The 16,891-nt window shown below is 54.7% G+C and overlaps 1 protein-coding gene across 4 annotated transcripts in view; it reads left to right on the top strand.

Moving 5' to 3' along the window:
• The window catches only part of SMG6 (SMG6 nonsense mediated mRNA decay factor), a 196,577-nt gene that overhangs the window by 165,416 nt on the left and 14,270 nt on the right, over positions 1-16,891 (top strand). For all 4 annotated transcript variants that reach the window (XM_043903370.1, XM_043903371.1, XM_043903372.1 and 1 more), the window contains 2 exons: positions 8,852-9,028; positions 12,729-12,875. In XM_043903370.1, the coding sequence (XP_043759305.1) occupies positions 8,852-9,028; positions 12,729-12,875 (324 nt within the window). The remainder of the gene's footprint in view (positions 1-8,851; positions 9,029-12,728; positions 12,876-16,891) is intronic.

The following is a 16,891-nucleotide window of genomic DNA, read 5'->3' as shown; positions in this document are numbered from 1 at the left end:
AGAAGCAGAGTTAAGAACTTTGTCGTGGCCCCATAGAACAAAATTGGAAGCACAGGGAGGCAGATCTGAACGTGAAAGGGATAGACATTTCCACTAATGAGAACAGTCCAAAGGTGGAATAGGTTCCCTAGAAGGGAGTGAATGCCCTTGTAGACTGAGAACAGTAATGGACCTCTCATACAGCATGGTCAGGACTGAAAGTTGATAGGAAAAAGAATATGTTAAGTAGGTCATAAGAAAAATTACTTACATATGTCTTCAACGTGAAGCGATAATGGTTTAAGAGGATCTTGAGTCCTCTGCACCTGACATAGGCGGGAAAGGGTTGGCTCGCTGGGAGATGTAGCGGGGGTTCCAGGGCGGCTCTGAGTGACTGCTAGCTCACTTTGTGGCGCCAGTACAGGTGTGGAGGGCTCCCCATGCTGTCGGAGGAGAGGAGGGGGACATGGAGGCCTCGCCTGTAGGTGCCGAAGGGGCATCTGGGGATTTGGAAGAGGTCAGTGCCAGGTTACTGTAGGATCCCTCCGTGGCCTGAAAGTTCTGTGAAGTCAAGGACTGCATCTACCTTGTTCTGTCTTTTTTAAACCATGTATGGTTTGTTTGTTTGTTTAATATTTATTTATTTGACTTCCCTGGGTCTTAGTTGTGGCACTCAGGATCTTCAGTCTTCTTTATGGCATGTAGTGTCTTTAGTTGGAGCATGTGGAATCTAGTTCCCTGACCAGGGATCAAACCTGGGCCCCCTGCATTGGGAATGTGGAGTCTTAGCCACCAGACTGCCCGGGAAGCCCTGCCTTATTCTCTTCTTGCCCAAAATGCTTGGCATGATCCCTGTCACATAGCAGAGCCTTAGGGAAAACGTGTGGGCAATGGGCCAGCAGGCTGGACGATAACTTTTTTTTTTTTTTGGACTATAACTTCTTGAAAAGAAAGAGTTTGTATCACACTTAAAGGAAGGTGAGGGAATGAATTGATTGCATGAAAGTAAAGGCCTGTAGGTCGAGGCAGTTTGGGGAGTAATTTTTAGTCTCAGAGGTACCAGGGGGCAAATGGCATGCAGGGCAGTGTTGAACAGGGGTACCTGGAGTTGGGGGTTAGGGAGAAACGGAGAGGAGGGAGCGAAGCGATGTTTGGTGGGGAGACCTCGCACGGACTGTGGGGAGCGTTGAGAGAGACGGGGATTTCACCTGGTACCAAGGCTGAGCCCAAGGGATTTCTCCGTCCTGACTTCTTCAGGCTCTCTCCGCCTAAAAGGGATAAAGGAGCATGTGCCCGGTCTTTACGAAGGGCTTTTGCTTCTCCTCAGGCTTTCTCTTCCGCTTCCCTTGAAGGAGAAGAAGAGAAGTGAGAATTCTGCCCTTTTGGGTATGGTCAGTCATTGGTGTGGTAGGTATCTCTCTCCTGGGAGCTTGATTCTCCTGCTCTGAATGTGCCCCACCCCCTTCTACTGAACCCTCAGGGTCTAGAATGGGGCCTCCTGCACACAGTAGACACTTAGTAAGCATCTGTGGAGCTGAGCGGTGATTGGGTGTGTTGAATGCTGCAGGCCTCAGCATTCACCCCTACACACATAAATAAAACCAGAAGCAAACTGGGTGATGGAGCCTGCACACAAACCCAAGGGGCGGCCTCCTGATGCTGACTGTGTGGAAGGCAAAGAGGCAAGTGGCTCAGAGCGACCAGAGCTCCAGATACCGTGCTCCTGGCCCAGACTAACCGGCAGTGTAGAAGCCGACTGCATGTGGATATTTGCAGACTGAGACAGACTCAGGCCTTTCCTCCCCAGGGGCTGAGCTTGTAGCCTCCCCTGCTGGTTCAGTGAGTGAGGGCCCCAGCGCTGGAGCTCCAGGTTTCAGAGCAGCTGAAGCCAGCCAGACCTGAAAGGCATGTGTTGGCAGTGCCAGTATCCGCCCAGCCCCTGCCAGTGCGGGTGGCTGCTCTCAGAGCCTCTGCAGGGGAAGCCGATTGGACTGCAGCCCGAGCTACTGCTGCCTATAGCTTGCTCCCTGCAACGCGCTCACTGCTGAGAATGCACCTTGCTCATCCAGTTGGAGCTTAGAGCTCCAGGGGGAAAAAAAGTAGTTTCTTTCCACGAGGAAACAGTTCAAGAAGAGCCAGCTGTCCTCTACCCAGGAGAGCCAGGACTCCTCTCTCGCTTTGGTTAGAATGTCCAAGCTTAGGAAATTCAGGTGGGTAGAAACTGTTTTTCTTGTGTTGAGAGACGTGGAGCAAGGATGCAGCTTGTCTCGTGTAGGGAGGATATCATTAACAGAGGCAGATCTGCCACCCACACCCCAATAGGAGGGGACCAAAGGGTTAAGGCAGCTGTGATTCACCACAGGACCTTATTTGTGATGTGTGCATTAGTGCTTGTCCTAAAGCCCCAGCCCTCGGGGCCCCTCTGGAGTCCTATAGAATGCATCCAGGCCTGTGGCTAGGCCCGGAGTCCTTGTAGAAAGCAGGAAGGGGGGGCCACTGCAGGAAGGCTGGCCCTTCCCTCCACCAGCTGCCTTGTCCAGTCACCTGGATCCAGCACCTTAGCTCAAAATAAACTGTTTCAGCAGCTTCAGCAGCCAGGTGAGCATCCCAGGGCCTTTCCCCTCAGCCCTGAGCCATGTGCCCTTACCTCTGAGCCTGGCTTCCACACGTCTCCGTGGTGTCAGACAGAGTCCCTCCCCCTCCTGCCTCTGAGCAGAGCAGGGCAGCATAGAAGAAAAAGCATAACAGCCACTTACGTATTTAGCACTTTCTGAGCCTAGGTACCTTGCTGGATATTTGAGATGCATTATCTCTCTCAAACAGCTTTGAGCCGGGTCTCAGAGACATTGAGTAACTTGCCTAAGGACACACAGCTAGAAAGGGTCCATCAGCACTTGAATTTAGACCTACAACTATGAAGCCCAGGCTCTTGACTCAAGCTGCTGTATAACCTCAACTTGCCCCTTCCCAAAATGGACCTGTTTTTCCTTCTGTACTTACCTTCTTGCCACCAGGGTACACTCCACTTCTCCTCTGTTCTCCCACCTCTCCTCCTAGTGTGAACATAATCTCTCTGTCTCCCCCACCCTTACCAAGTCTTCCCACCTAACCATTTGCCAGTTCCCACCCACCCCTCTCTAGGAAACCTAAGACCGGTGCACGCACGCGCGCACACACACACACACACACGTACATGGTGGGGGAGGTATGGGTAGGGCTCACAGATGCCCGTTCACTCTGAACAGGCATCTGTGCCCTGCCAGCTGATTGGTAACGGCCCGTGTTGCCTCCACTAAGAAGAAAGCACAGCTGTTGGGACCAGACACGTGGAATGGTATGGCTGCTGCAGGGTGGGTTTGCCCAGTGATGTGAGCATTTTGTCTTGTGACCCATTGACCCCTCAGCTGGCGCAGACCAACCATAGCACTAGGGCTGGCTGAGTCTGGACACTGGGATCAAAAGAGACTGAGGGCCAGGCCTGTGCTGGAAGCAGTGGGGTCCTGCTGCAGCAGGGATGGGGAGCAAGTGACCTGCTGACCGAGCGGAGGCCCTAGGACAGGATACTCGGGGCTTGTTGGGATCTGTGTCTGACACAAGGATCCAGACCTTTTCTCCTTGTCCACTATGTCATTCAGCGCCTGCCAGGTTCTTCCCTCCTCTCCCCTCTGACCTGTGACCCTCTCTCACAATGCAGCAGTACCCATCCGTCCTGATTCAGCTGGGCTGGGAGTATCTGTCTCCCCCTCATCGTGAGTGGCTGCCTCGGTCTTCAGAGGGATTGTGCATCCTCAAAGCCAACTTCCCTCCCCTAGGAACGTGAATAACCCCTTCCCTGTGTTCCTCCAGCTCCAGAGGATTCCCTGTGTCTGAACTTTCATTGGCAGACCTCTTCTCAGGCTGACCCACCCTTGGCCGCTGTAGAATCATCCTTCCAGAATGATAGACCCACCCTTTGGTCTCCGGTGAGGATGAGTCGTGTATCACTAGAGGTTCTCAGTTTGTGAAAACACTGTAGTCTGTGTTCAGTTTCTTGTAGCCAATCGTGCAGGCTTGGCTCATTAAAGATGATAATTAACCCATTGCTAATTGACCTCAGCAGCCAGCCGGGCGGGCCTGTGTTTTACCAGCCTTGGTCGTGGATTTATAGGCTATGTTAAGATTTCTTAATAATCTCAGCAAGACTTCACTTTTCTGTCTGCATCTTATTTGCTCTAAGGACATTCTGTGAAATTAACAAGCTATAAAGTTTGATTGAAGGTTTCAACAAATGTGAAAGTAATTGGCTCCATTTAGAGAAACAAGAAAAATAACCTGTAAACTTGAGTTTGTAGGGGAAAACCCATGTGATTTTTCTCTGTAACCAGAGGAGCAGTAGTAAGCAAGACTTTTTAAAACCAGAAAAGAAAAAAAAATAGAACTGGCTGATAGAGCAAGTTTAAATTCTGACCGCCCCAAACCAGAAGTTTAGAAAAAGGAGTTTTGCAAAATGTAGCCAGCCACTCCAGTGTCTGTGCCTTCCAGGAGGCCTGTCTGGAGAAAACAGGGGTCCAATAAAGATGCAGCGAGTCCCTCATTCCCTGGAGCTTGCATCCAGAGGCCTGGTTCAGCTCTCTGACCCCGCCTCCTGTTCCCTGGCTGGATCAGGGCTCTTCCCCCTTCCCCATGGCTGGTGTTAAGTCTCACAACTTAACGTCCATCTGTGGTACCTGCTGCTCAGTTCCTCGTCTCTCCCTCTCCCTCCACCACCTTCCATAAGACAGCTTAGATCTCTTTTTCTGTTCCTTCAAGGCATTTCTGCACAGTCTGTGCAGATGCTCTGCCGCGTGGCCATGGAGACTCACCGGTTTTCAGACAACACTGTTCATTCTCTGCTCATCCACCGCCCCACCCAAGATATGCCCCAGACTGCCTTCCCTCTTCTCTCTTTACCCTGGTGGTTTCTTCCCGCTTTCCTCAAGACCTCACCTTCCTCCGGGCACCAGCCTCCGCTTACCACATGCATGCTCACATTATCTCTTTCGAAGGAACTGAGCCCGGGACAGGCCAGGCTCCCATATCGCCCAGCCACATCTCACTTTCAGTTTTCCTTTCTGCTGGGTTCTTTGCGTGTGGACCTGATCCGGGTGATAGCTGGAGCCCTGAAGCTCGAGGTTTCAGTTCCCACCGGCAGGGCACGCTGCCCCAGACGGCCTTCGGGGGAGGGGAAGGGGCTTTCTCTGAGTGCCCTTCTTTGAGTTCTTCCCTGACCCGGAGCCCCAGTTTCTTTTCCTTCTTTCTTTTTAAATTTTATTTATTTTTGGGTCTTTGTTGCCTTGCGGGAGTCTCTCTAGTTGCGGCTAGCAGGGCTGCTCATGGCAGTGGCTTCTTTTGAGAGCCCCAGTCTCCTTTCAGAGCTGACTGGAGTGAGACATGAGAGGCATTTTGTCCAGTAACTTTGGAGCTCCTCGTGGTCTCCTGCACCATGAGTCCCTCCAGGAGGACGATGACTGCCCCTAGGAAGCTGCAGGTCTCAGGTTCCCTGGGTGTTCCCTGGCCACCAGGCCTTTTCCTCACCTCCAGCCCTGGACCAGCCCCACCTGTTAACAGCCCAGATCTTTCTCCTGTAGAGAATCTAGAATTTGCCCAGAGCTACAATGTACACACCACTTACATTCTCTGTTTTTCATTGATATAGAATGGAAAAATGTACTCACGAACAGAGCTATTGTGGGGATTATGTCATAGACTGCATCTGGGCTCCTTCCTTTCTGAGCGGGGAGCCCAACTTTAACCCCTCTCCTACCAGGAAATCCTCCTTGGCCAGACAAAGCTCGCCTTGGAGTTGGCTCTTTGTGGGTGGTTTAAAGGGCTTCTTCCATTGTGACAGCCCTTTTTATCCACATTTAAACTTTTCTTGCCCAACTCAAGTGCTGGAGGCTTTGTATAGGAGGAACCTACCCTGCTGGGCTGGTCCCTCCCACCTGAAAGCAGAAGGCTTCAGCAGACAGGCCAGTGGGCTGGAGACCGAAGGGGTCTCTGGACCCCTGGACAAGCCCTGGACTTTCTGCATCTTGGAGTTCCCAGCTCCCTGATCGCCCCAGCCCCACTCCTTACCCCCGCAGTGCACTCTGAAACCTAAGGAGACTGTACATACAGCCTTAGCTCTCCTCCCCCGTAGTTGGATCACAAAGGCGAGGACACTCTTCCAAAAGGCTGGGTGACTTCTCTCTCTCCAAACTTGAGGAATTCTTTTCCACACCCCACTTAGAGACCCCGTTGGATCTTAGAGACCCCGTTGGATCAGAGCTCCTTTGAGAATCATCCAGGAGTTCCTTTGCCCTCGGGGGGGAACTGATGGCCACAGCAGACAGAATCCCCCGGAAGCCAGGTTCCTTCCAAACAGAGTTGAAAACTAAAATGGGGAGGAGGGGGAAGCAGCGGCTGGGGAAGGGAGGTGACACTGCTTTTGTGTGTGTGTCCACGTAGATGACAGTTCCCCGCGATCCTCTAAGGATGTGCTGTGGGCCGGCTCAGGATGTCTGCATTCCTGGAAATCCCCGTCTCCAGGAGCCCCACATCCACACATGTGGCCTTTCTCCCTCTTGGCCAGGAATCCTGCTTTGTTCCCCAGCCACTCGGCGTGCCCTCCGGCCCATGCCCTTACAGCAGGAATTGTCTGGCCCGCCTGTCAGCACACACACCCCTGGGCACACTCTCGTCTCCTGGGCAGGTTTCGGCTGCACACTCAGTGGGAGCGCCAGCACACCCCTCACCCCAGGGTGATGCCAGGGACCACCGTCAGGCTTTTCCTCTGTCCTTCTCTCACTCCTTCACCCCCACCTCCTCTCCATTCAGTGACAGCAGTCTCACACCGAAAAGGAAAGTCTTGGCTCCGTTACATAATTCTCCATAGTGCAAGCAGTAGCTGGGGCAGAAGGTCAGAGGTCACAGTGGGGTCAGGTGGCTGACACACACTGTAACGACAAGGTGGTTAAAATTAGACCACAGAGAGGAAACTGGCAGTCTTGTGGAAATGCAGAAGTTTCCTCTGCAAGTGAGAGGCTGGGGATGCAGGGAGGCCGCTGTGCGTGCTGGCTGCCAGGCTATTACTCATTTCAGCTCTGTTCTTTAATGCCTCTTAGCCCCTGCTTCTGTATTTCTAGCCTTCCTCATCCCATGTGTGAAGACACGCGATGGAACCCGCGGTGACCTGCCCTGGCCCGGCATGCACTTCTTTCCTCCTTGGAAGCACAGGACGAGGCACCCCAAGCTCATGACAGCTATCCTTCCCTCAGCCGCTCCCGGGTAGCCGAGCACCTTTCAGGCCAGCCTCCCAGGTGGTCGAGGTATTCAGCCTTCAATTCAGGCCTCAGTTGCTTCCCAGGCCCTTGGTGGGGCCAGCAGAGGCACTGTCAGCCCTGAGCCGTGTGCCTCCATCCTGGGCCTCCATCCAGGCTGAGACGTGGCCGAGGATGGAGGCACAGGGCTGACAGTCGTGTGCAGTCAGCCTCCCCCGGCCACCCAGCTGCCGGAGCGGTGCTCGTCTCCACCGGCTCCTGGCGGACTTGGGTCATGCCTGCCTCATCTCTCCCTCTGGCACTCAGCCCGGCTTCCCTGCGCCTCTCAGCCCTTCCTATGCACCTCCCGAGTGCCCTGCTTGTCCCTGGCACCCCTTGCCAGGGAAGTGCAAGAGGTAATCTCTGCCACCAGGGGGTCGGGGGTTATCACCCAGGCAAGGGCGATGACAAAGACACCTGTGCACCACTGAGCAAACAATCTAAGACAGTCTCCTCGTTAGTTAGCGTACTGTGCGGCGCAGCCAGGGCAGTCCCCGTCATGTGATAGGATGGGAGGCTTGAGGTTGGTGGCAGGTAGGGGGCTGGAGTCATGGTCACGGAGGGGCTGCCGCCCTGTGGCATGTTTGGCCACTGCAGCGTTTCCTCGTGGGAATGGCCTTCACTACTTGTGAGCTCCAGATCCAACGGGGGCCCCTCTCCTCCCTTGGTGAGTGCCCTCCCAGAAGGGAGGAGAGGACCCCAGAGGCCAGGGAGGAAGAAAAGGGCACAAGAAGGTGTAAAGCAGGTAGGTTTGCAGGTCTCGCAGGAGAAGGACCCCAGGCGGGGTGACTGTGGAAACTTTATCTCAGCCACTTACAAATGTGATGATTGCTCAAGACACTGATTTCATTTCAGCTAAATCAGCCCCAGCTTCTCTGACAGCACTGGCTTGTGTGCTGATGTGGCCACAGGGGAGCGGGACAGCCCAAACCCCTGGAGGAGCAGAGCGTGGTGGAACACCCTGCTCCCACCTGCTCTGCCTGTCTCCCTTCTGCTGACTACAGTTTCCTGCTGGACCCCCGTCTCTTGAGCACGAGAAGCTCTTAGGTGGGGCAGGAACCTGTCAGGGGAAACCTGAAATGATGTGGCTGAAATGAAACAGCCAAGAAAGCCCTCATCATTCATTTCTCACTCAGGCTGAAAGTTCTCCCCTCAGGAGTCTGGCAAGAGTGGAGCTGGGAGCAGCATGGAGAGTGGCAGTGAGAGCACCAGGACTCCGAGTTCTGTGACCATCAGCATCTTACCCTCCGCCCCTCCTCCTGTCCAGCTAGATACCATATCAGGACTTAGGTCACAGAGAGGCAGAACCCCAGAGGACAACGGTCACTGGTGCTGGGGTTGTCCGCCACCCTAGAGATGACCTGAGGGGAGATGCTGGTGACTCAAGGATCTTGGCCTTTGGCCTCATCTCACATACACACGCTCCCGCTCACTCTCTCCACGCACCCCCACCTCCCAGGTGACACATTTCTCGGGTGCCCCTAAGCCTCCAGTCAATGTCTCTCATCTTCCCTTTCAGAAAGTGCTGTTTTTCTTCTCTCCCTCTCGCCCCGTAGGTTATTGCAGCCGACTGCAAAAGGGTCACAGTGCTGAAGTATTTTCTGGAAGCCCTTTGTGGACAAGAAGAGCCTCTGCTGGCATTCAAGGGTGGAAAATATGTGTCAGTGGCACCCGTCCCAGACACCATGGGAAAGGAAATGGGAAGCCAAGAGGGAAAACAACTGGAAGATGAGGTACAATGCGGGAAGAGCCCGCTGTGGCCGAGGGACGGCTCCCCCCAGCCCTGTGCTGCCCAGGGTTCAGCGTTGACCCTTGGTTATTTATAACCACCCGGAGCAGTGGCGATGCTGACGTGACCAGCCGGCCCCTCAAGAGTGCACTCTGCTGGTGCCCCTTCCTGCCATTCCCACCCCAGTGCCTCCATCTCACTCTGCTACGAGTTCCAGATGCTTCTTTTTAATGTTGCATTGGAGGAGAAGGGAGGGAAGAAAGAGTTTAATAATGTGCAGCTCTGGAGGCTTAGAGAAGGGGGTCGGGGGGGTGGGGAGTGTTAGGGTTCAGGCCGAGGATCAAGTTTATGGATGTGTGGAGCCCAGTGCAGCGCAGGCCCGAACTGCAGCCTCCAGCACACGCACAGGAAGAGCTGACATTGCTGGCCCCGTGTGGAAAATCACCCCCTCCCTTGCTCCCTCCCGCCCTCCCTCCTGCACATCCTGATGTGATTAAGGAATTCTCCTCTTGTTTGTTTGCCCTTGGTTGTTCCTGTAGCCCTTGCCTCACTCCAGACAGTGTGTGTGTACGTGTATGTGTGTGTACCAGCCCGAGTGCCCGCCCCTGCCAGACCCCACTGGCGTTTGCCTCACCGTGGATGGAGGTTTCTTTCTGGGGGTGACTCTTACTGTGGTTCTCTGTGCAGGGGGTTTGTGTGTCGGCTTAAGTTGAACACTGCTGCCAGCTGCCCCGCCATCTGTGGGTTGTGAGTTGATGTGAGGTGGGACAGTGTGGGTGCGTGTGTGCATTTACTGCCGCTGCTCGCTGCCCTGCTGTGTGCCTGGGTGTGGATGACTGCTGGGGGTGCACACAGAGTCCACTTTGCCGGATGCTCGTCTCTTCCCTCCTCTTTGCCCCCCACCCCGCCAGTGTTAGAGGCAGAGGGGGCTTAGGTGGGAAGGAACGTGGGGCTCAAGGAGGGGACGGAAGCGACTGCAGCCAGAGGCCAGGTCAGCCGTCGGCCAGCACAGTCATTTGGCCTGCGGCGGTCTCCAGCGCCCGGTGGAGCAGGGCGGGGTTCAGGGATGAAATCAGCAGCAGGCCCGGGAAGCCAGATGTCAGCTGGAAGCTCTCGCTGGTGATCTGAGGCAGTGATAGAGTGGCCACCTTTGCTTCAGAGTCTTCAGAGCAGCACAGTCTTGGACGGGCTTCATTGGAATAGCTGGAGAACCCCACCCCACCCCTGATGACACAGGGCTCCACTTCCAGGCGAGAGGTGGTTCCAGGGATGAAGCTGAGCCCATGATTCCAGGCCCTCCAGATGAAACCTGGGCAGGGAGTAACGGGAAAGAATGAGCTGTCAGTATGGGAGGAGCCAGTGGGCTTACTAAAGCCACTGGGGTGTTCAGGCTCTGGGCAGGGCGGAGCAGTGCCACCCAAGCCCTGGGCACCGTGGAGGGAAGCCTGGGCGGGGTAGCGCCCCAGTGGGCTCTCACCCATGTTCTAAGGCTGAGGCAGGCAGTAGAAGGTGAGCAAGGTAGCTCTCCAGGGTACTGCAGGAGATGTCCCCTGGCCCCAGGAACCTGCAGGACCAGATTCAAGGAGGCAGGCGAGCCCAGAGGGAGGGGCTCCTCCCCTCCCACAGGAAACAGTCCAGCTCCTGGCCCAGGTCTTGGCTGTGCCACGCTGTCTCCCTCCCTCTAAGGCTGCTTGACCCGACGGAGGTTGTGACCCATGCCGTGCTGCCCACTTCTTCCTTTTCCCACGAGCCTCCTGGGTTCCTTTGTGTTAGTGGCCCCTGGGAAACCCTGCTTACCCTGGTCTGTGTAATTTCACAACCCTGCACTTCCTCGTTTGGTGTGAGAGCTGAGCCAACCTCAGACAAGCCTTGCTGACCCTCTTTTGACCTCATTCAGGCTCAGTGCAAGCCCCATGATAACCCTGTGTATCGCTGATCAGAGCAGGCAGGGGCAGTGTCTCCCACAGGCCGGCCAGGGACTTGACTCCACTCACCCCATCCAGGTTAACCCCTAAGACAGGAAGTAAATGTGCAGAGAGAGCCTTCCTCCTTCCCAAGGCCTGGGCTGCTCTGGAAGCGGGTGACACTGCGGGAGCCTGCAGGTTCTCAGATGAGTAGTGACTGCGGACAGCACCCCAGACCCCTGAGACCTCTTAGGTTAGTGGCAGTTCTGAGATCTCGTCTAGTGGCCCCATCCTGAGATCTCGTCCCTCTCCTCCCTGTAAGACTGAGTCACTTAAGGTGATCGAGAGAGGAAGGGGGGAGCCGTCTATTCAGACATCATTCTTCATGAGCAGAACAGAGTCCATTTCCTTAAGGATGCTGCCGACACACCTAACTCCCCACCCCTCAATTCTCCTGAAGCAAAGCACTGCCTACCCACAGACACACTCTGCTCACCACTTTCCGCAGTGTGTCTGTCGGAATGCCGTCGCAGTGGGCAGTTGGAGGAAAGGGCAGCCTGTGTTGAGCAGGATTCCTGTGGGCCTGTGGGAGCACAGCTGGGCCGCCGAGGCTGGCCCTGAGCTCCATCTAGGTCCGGGGCTGCACCTGCACCGTTGGGGGTCGTTGGTAGGAGCACAGACTTTGGAATCAGACTCACTAAGGTTTGAATCCCTGTTCTGCCACTTGCTTGCCTCGTGACCCTGAGCAAATTGTTTTAACTCTCTAGACCTCCATTTGTTCATTTATTAACTAGGGGTGATGATAGCATCCATTCACAGGCTGTTGTATTAAATGAGTTGTTAATTAAATTAAGTGAGTGAAAAATGCTTAGTCGGGTACCTGGCTTCATAGTAAGCACTCAGTAAATGACAGCTGTTACTGTCATAATCATCATCATTATTATCATCCAGTTATCATTCAGACCCAGGAATCTTCTGCTCAACCACCCCCTGTTACCCGTGTTAACGCTGTCCCTCCAAGGGAGCTCTCTCAGGCAGCTGCATGTTCTCCACTGACCAAGGCCAAGAGTGAGGGAGTGAGAAGTGGAGCCCAGGACCACCCGGGGAGTGGTGGCTTCTAAGAGTCGAGGCTGAGAGCAGGGAGGTGCCATCCCTGGGGAAGGCGCCTCCAGCCTGGCAGGAGATTCCTTAAGCTAGCCTGCCTTCTCCCAGTCTGTCCTGGCCCCTGGAGGGCAGCTGTGCAAGGTCATGTCATGTGAATTCCTATCATGGGGCCCCCAGCCCTCACACCGCCAGCCTGTGGTCTTAAAAAGAAACCAGGGCAAGGTCTGCTGAGCTGCAGCATCTGCTCCCTGACGCCGTCTGGGGCGAGGGCGTGTCCACGCCCAGATCCCAGCTGTTGGCCAGAGTGATTCCTATCAGATCATTAGCATGAATTACACTTCAGTTGGGTGGTTTAACTTTCTCTGTCGTTTTCCCCTTTGGTGAGTTTCAAAATGAAAATAGGCCCAAAGTTTGATTTTTGGAGTATGTGCAAAGAAGAAAGGACTGTGAATGTAGGCATGGAAGTAGATACAGTGTGGATCTGTGAGTGTGCAAGAGGAGGACCCTGGAGAGCACAGGAGAGCCAGGGGAAAACGTGACACTTCCCTGAGCCGAGGGGAGCACACACCGTGGGGCCCTGTGCAGGGAGTGGTCAGAGAAGCCCGAGTTGAGACGCGGGAGGGACCAAAGGGTGGGTCTGGTCAGTGCTGTGGGCTCACGGTCTCCTCTCTCTCCTGACGTGCGCCCCCACTGAAGGAGGAGGACGTAGTGATTGAAGACTTTGAGGAAGACTCGGAGGCCGAAGGCAGTGGGGGCGAGGACGACATCAGGGAGCTTCGGGCCAAGAAGCTGGCTCTGGCCAGGAAGATAGCGGAGCAGCAGCGTCGCCAGGAGAAGATCCAGGTGGGGCCCAGCCAGGCACGCGGTTCTGGTGTGGGTGGTGGTCTGCTCAGGGCCCAGGGGAGATGGGAATGGGGGTGAGCAGGACCCTCTTGCTGGGACCTGACTGGTTCCGCCACCTGTGTTGTTCTTCCGCTGCTAAATTCTGGTTCAGCGCCTGCAGTCCCCCTCCTCCTGGGATCCAAGGCAGGGTCAGGTTCTTCTCCAAGAATCTGCTGAAAGCTCCTCCCCCTGTGATGATCTGTGATGCCGCACAGACCGGACCTTTCACACAGTTTCGGGGGTTTCCCAGTTCCCCTGAGCCTCGTGCAGACACTCCTGGAGAAACCAAGGTTCTCTATTGAGAACACCTGTTCTCAGGGGTGAGCTGGTGTCATGGCCACTGTCTGTGTGCATGTATTCCCACTGTAATGGCCGAGCCCCTCTGGATAGGACACACTAAACCCTTCAGAGAGAAATTACTCCCATCTCCACACCAGGATTCTCACATCAGCGGGCCTCTTGTGGACCCATGCTGTCTCTGCCCGCAAGCTTTTCCTTATGGTTCTCCCAGGTCCGACTCTTGTGGTGTAAGCTCACTTCCTCTTATCTATTCCTCTTATCTATCAGGGCAGACAGGGAAGGGCTGGCCACGCTCCTGCTTTAAGACTAGCTGCACACGTAGGGAAGCACCAATCCTCTTCAGGGATGTCTGTCTTCAGCCCTCTCTTCACCTACCTCTGGCCTTTGGCATGGAGTGCAGTGCGTGTGGTCAGGCCAACCTGATCAGGCTGGGCTCCACCACTTACCAACCATGTGTCTTCGGGCACATGGTTTAACTTCTCCGAACCAGTTTCCTCATTTGCACAATGAAAGTAGTGACAGCACCTCCCTCGTGGAGTGGCCAGAGGCCTGCAGGAGCCGGTGTACGCGCTTAGCGTGTGTCACACAGAGTGTGTGCATGGCTGACAGCGGACTGATGGTCTCGTCCGTCGGACGGAGCCCTGCCCTGGGAAGAGCTCTGTCTGTTGGATTCCATGGGCCTTTAGACACATGTGTACCAGTCGACCTGTTGGAATTAAGTGTGTGGTACCTCTACAGCACCACCATCACGGTGGTGTGGCCACTGCCTTCCTCTTTCTGTGATCTCTGTAAACCTCTGTCCTGGCCCTCAGAGCCTCACCCTCAGGCTGTCTTTCTTCCTGACTTGTGGCTCTTTTCTTCCTCACCATCAGTCGTCCCAGAACTTTTCTCCATCCCACCACCTCCATTTCTTGACTCTCACCCCAACAGTCATAGAGTCGACTGTATCAGAGGTCCCCAGGTACCTGTCTTTGATGGTTCTTCATCACACTTGACTTCCCTGTGGCTTTGGGCCCTGAAGCCACCTCCCTGCAGCTCACAAGGACCCTCGTATTCTGTCTGTTGACCACACCAACCTCCTGGGCTTCTAGACCATTGTTCTTTACTTGGTCTCCTCCTTCCTTTCTCTTACTTCTTAGTCTCAGCATGCAAAGTTGACAGTCAGCAGATATTTTTGTTCAATGAGTTCATGAATGATACCAAAGAGAGCGTCATCTTTTTTTAATTTTTAAAATTATTTATTATTACTTTTTGGCTGTTCTGGGTCTTTGTTGCTGAGTTTGGGCTTTCTCTAGTTGTGGCGAGTGGGTGCTCCTCTCTTCACTGTGGTGCTCAGGCTTCTCCTTGCAGTAGCTTCTCTTGTTGCAGAGCATGGGCTCTAGGGCAAGGCTAGGTAGTTTTGGTTCACAGGCTTAATTGCCCCGCAACATGTGAGATCCTCCAAAATCAGGGATCAAACCCATGTCCCCTGCTTTGGCAGGTGGATTCTTAACCACTGAACTATCAAGGAAGTCTGAGAGCATCATCTTAAAGTTCCTCACTAGCTTCTAAGCCCTCATGTCTGCTTTTTAAGTTTTTTTTAGTTTTATTTATTTGTATTTGGCTGTGCTGTGTGTTCATTGCTGCACAGGCTTTTCCTCTAGCTGCAGCGAGTGGGGGCTGTCTACTTGTGATGCATGGATCTCTCACTGTTGCGAAGCGCAGGCTCTGCGGCATGCAGGCTCTAGCAGTGGTGGCACACGGGCTTGGTAGCTGCAGCTCCCGGGCTCCAGAGCACAGACTCAGTAGTTGTTGTAGCGCACAGACTTAATTGCTCCACAGTATGTGGGATCTTCCCAGCCCAAGGATCGAACCCGTGTCCCCTGCACTGGCAGACAAATTCTTTACCACTAAGCCACCAGGGAAGCTCCCTCGTGTCTGATTTCTTATCAGATCCTGTCCACTCATTCATGCCCTCCTCTCCTCTCCATTCCCATCGCCACAGCTGCTGCTGTAGCCCAGGGATTGACTAGATTGGAGCCAGCAACCCTGCACTGCACAAGTCTGACAGGGTCCTATTTACCTTGGAGTCTGTGAATGGCAGCTCCTGGAGTTGTGGTACTGGGTCTGCGAGCCAGGCTTACTGCCTGCAGTTTATCATTATACATAGTTTCATCGTTCCCTTCCCAAAAGAGCCACTCCCCTGCCCAGGAATCGTCAGCACCTTTGCTTGGCTAATAAAGTTGAATTCCTTACTGTGGCATCTGAGGCTGTTCCCAGTCTGTTTTCCCAGCCTCTTCTCTCGTTCCCCATGAGCCCTCACAAGCTGTGTGATGTTGGGCAAATGCTTTAACTTCCTTGAGCCCGTTTCCTCACCTGTCAGACAAAAGTGGTGACAGCACCTCCCTCAGAAGACAGTGCACGCGAAGTGCCTGTCCATCCAGACACTCGGGCCCCGCTGCCTGGACAACACTAACCCTCCTTCCGCCCACCGTCCCCAGACAGCACTCCCCTTCCCCACGCTCACGTCTTGGTTCCTGCTGCTCCCTCAAGCCCAAGTACCCTTTCTTCTGCTCCACATTTCCTATTACCTATTGAAATTCTAGTCTTCCTTCAGTCCCCAGACGAAACCCCATCTCCCCCGTGAAGCCTTCCCCAACTCCCCGCAGGAGGAGTCATCTCTCTGCTCAGTGTTCCTGTGGCACTGATTTATACTTCACTCGTGAAACGTATATCGCGTCTCAGATTACACTTATTGCTGGGCTTGTTCCCCCACCGCACCGTGAACTCCTTGGAATCAGGTCCTGCGTCTTCCGCTCAGTGTGGTAAGCAGTGCTGAGCACCTACCAGGCTGGTTACAAGGGGACATGCAGGTGAACCAAGAGAGTCCCGTCCCAGAGTGTCCACTGGCGCGAAGAAGTCAGTGATGTGACATGCGAGCGAGCCCTGTTACCAAAGGGGAGCGCCAGCTGCTGGTGGAGCACGTGCCGGGGGGCCTGGCCTTGTCCCAAGCGCCGTGGGCAGCCCGGCCTCACCAGTGACGAGCGGTGCCTGACAGCAGTCTTGTGCGGGACTTGACTTCCGGGGCCTGTGGCCGCTCCTGCCTGGGGGCCTGTCTGGCCCGTCGGCTCCCTCGGAGCAGTGTGCTCCGGTCCAGGCACCGAGGGCCTGCTGTGGGCCGTCAGGCTGGGCGGCTGGGGCCCCTTTAAGAGCAGGCCCCACATGCGCCGCTGCTGGCAGCCTGCCTCCTGTCAGCCCTCTTCCTCCAGCCTCACAGCCACAGGAGGATTTCTCAGCAGAGAAAAAATTCCCCCCTTCCCTTCTCCCCGCCCCCCTTTAATGCCCGGGGCCCTTCACTTCCATAATTCTTCATTTTCCAGCCTTGAACGTAAGCCAGACACATCTGTCTGGCCATATGCGTGAACCCTGGAGTCTGTGCCGAGGTGGCTGTAAAACAGGGCCGGTGAAGGCCCTTCTGGGAGAGCACACACATGTGTGTGCCCTCGGGCCATTGGCTCCCTGCCCAGAACTACGGGGCTGCAGCGCTCCAAACCCATGTTAACCTTTTCTTATTTTTCCTCTTTTTGTTTAATTTAAGGGGGGAAAATCCCAAGGAAAAGGTATAAATTGTCCTGGGAGTGGGGGAGAGGCTCCTAGCTGGAGAGGCCATTATTGTTGGCAGGTACCTGGTCACACTA

This window comes from Cervus elaphus, chromosome 5, assembly GCF_910594005.1.
Source record: "Cervus elaphus chromosome 5, mCerEla1.1, whole genome shotgun sequence".
In the NCBI taxonomy this organism is placed as follows: Eukaryota; Metazoa; Chordata; class Mammalia; order Artiodactyla; family Cervidae; genus Cervus; species Cervus elaphus.
Note: the sequence above shows the minus strand (reverse complement) of the source record. Positions and strands in the feature narration are given on the sequence as shown.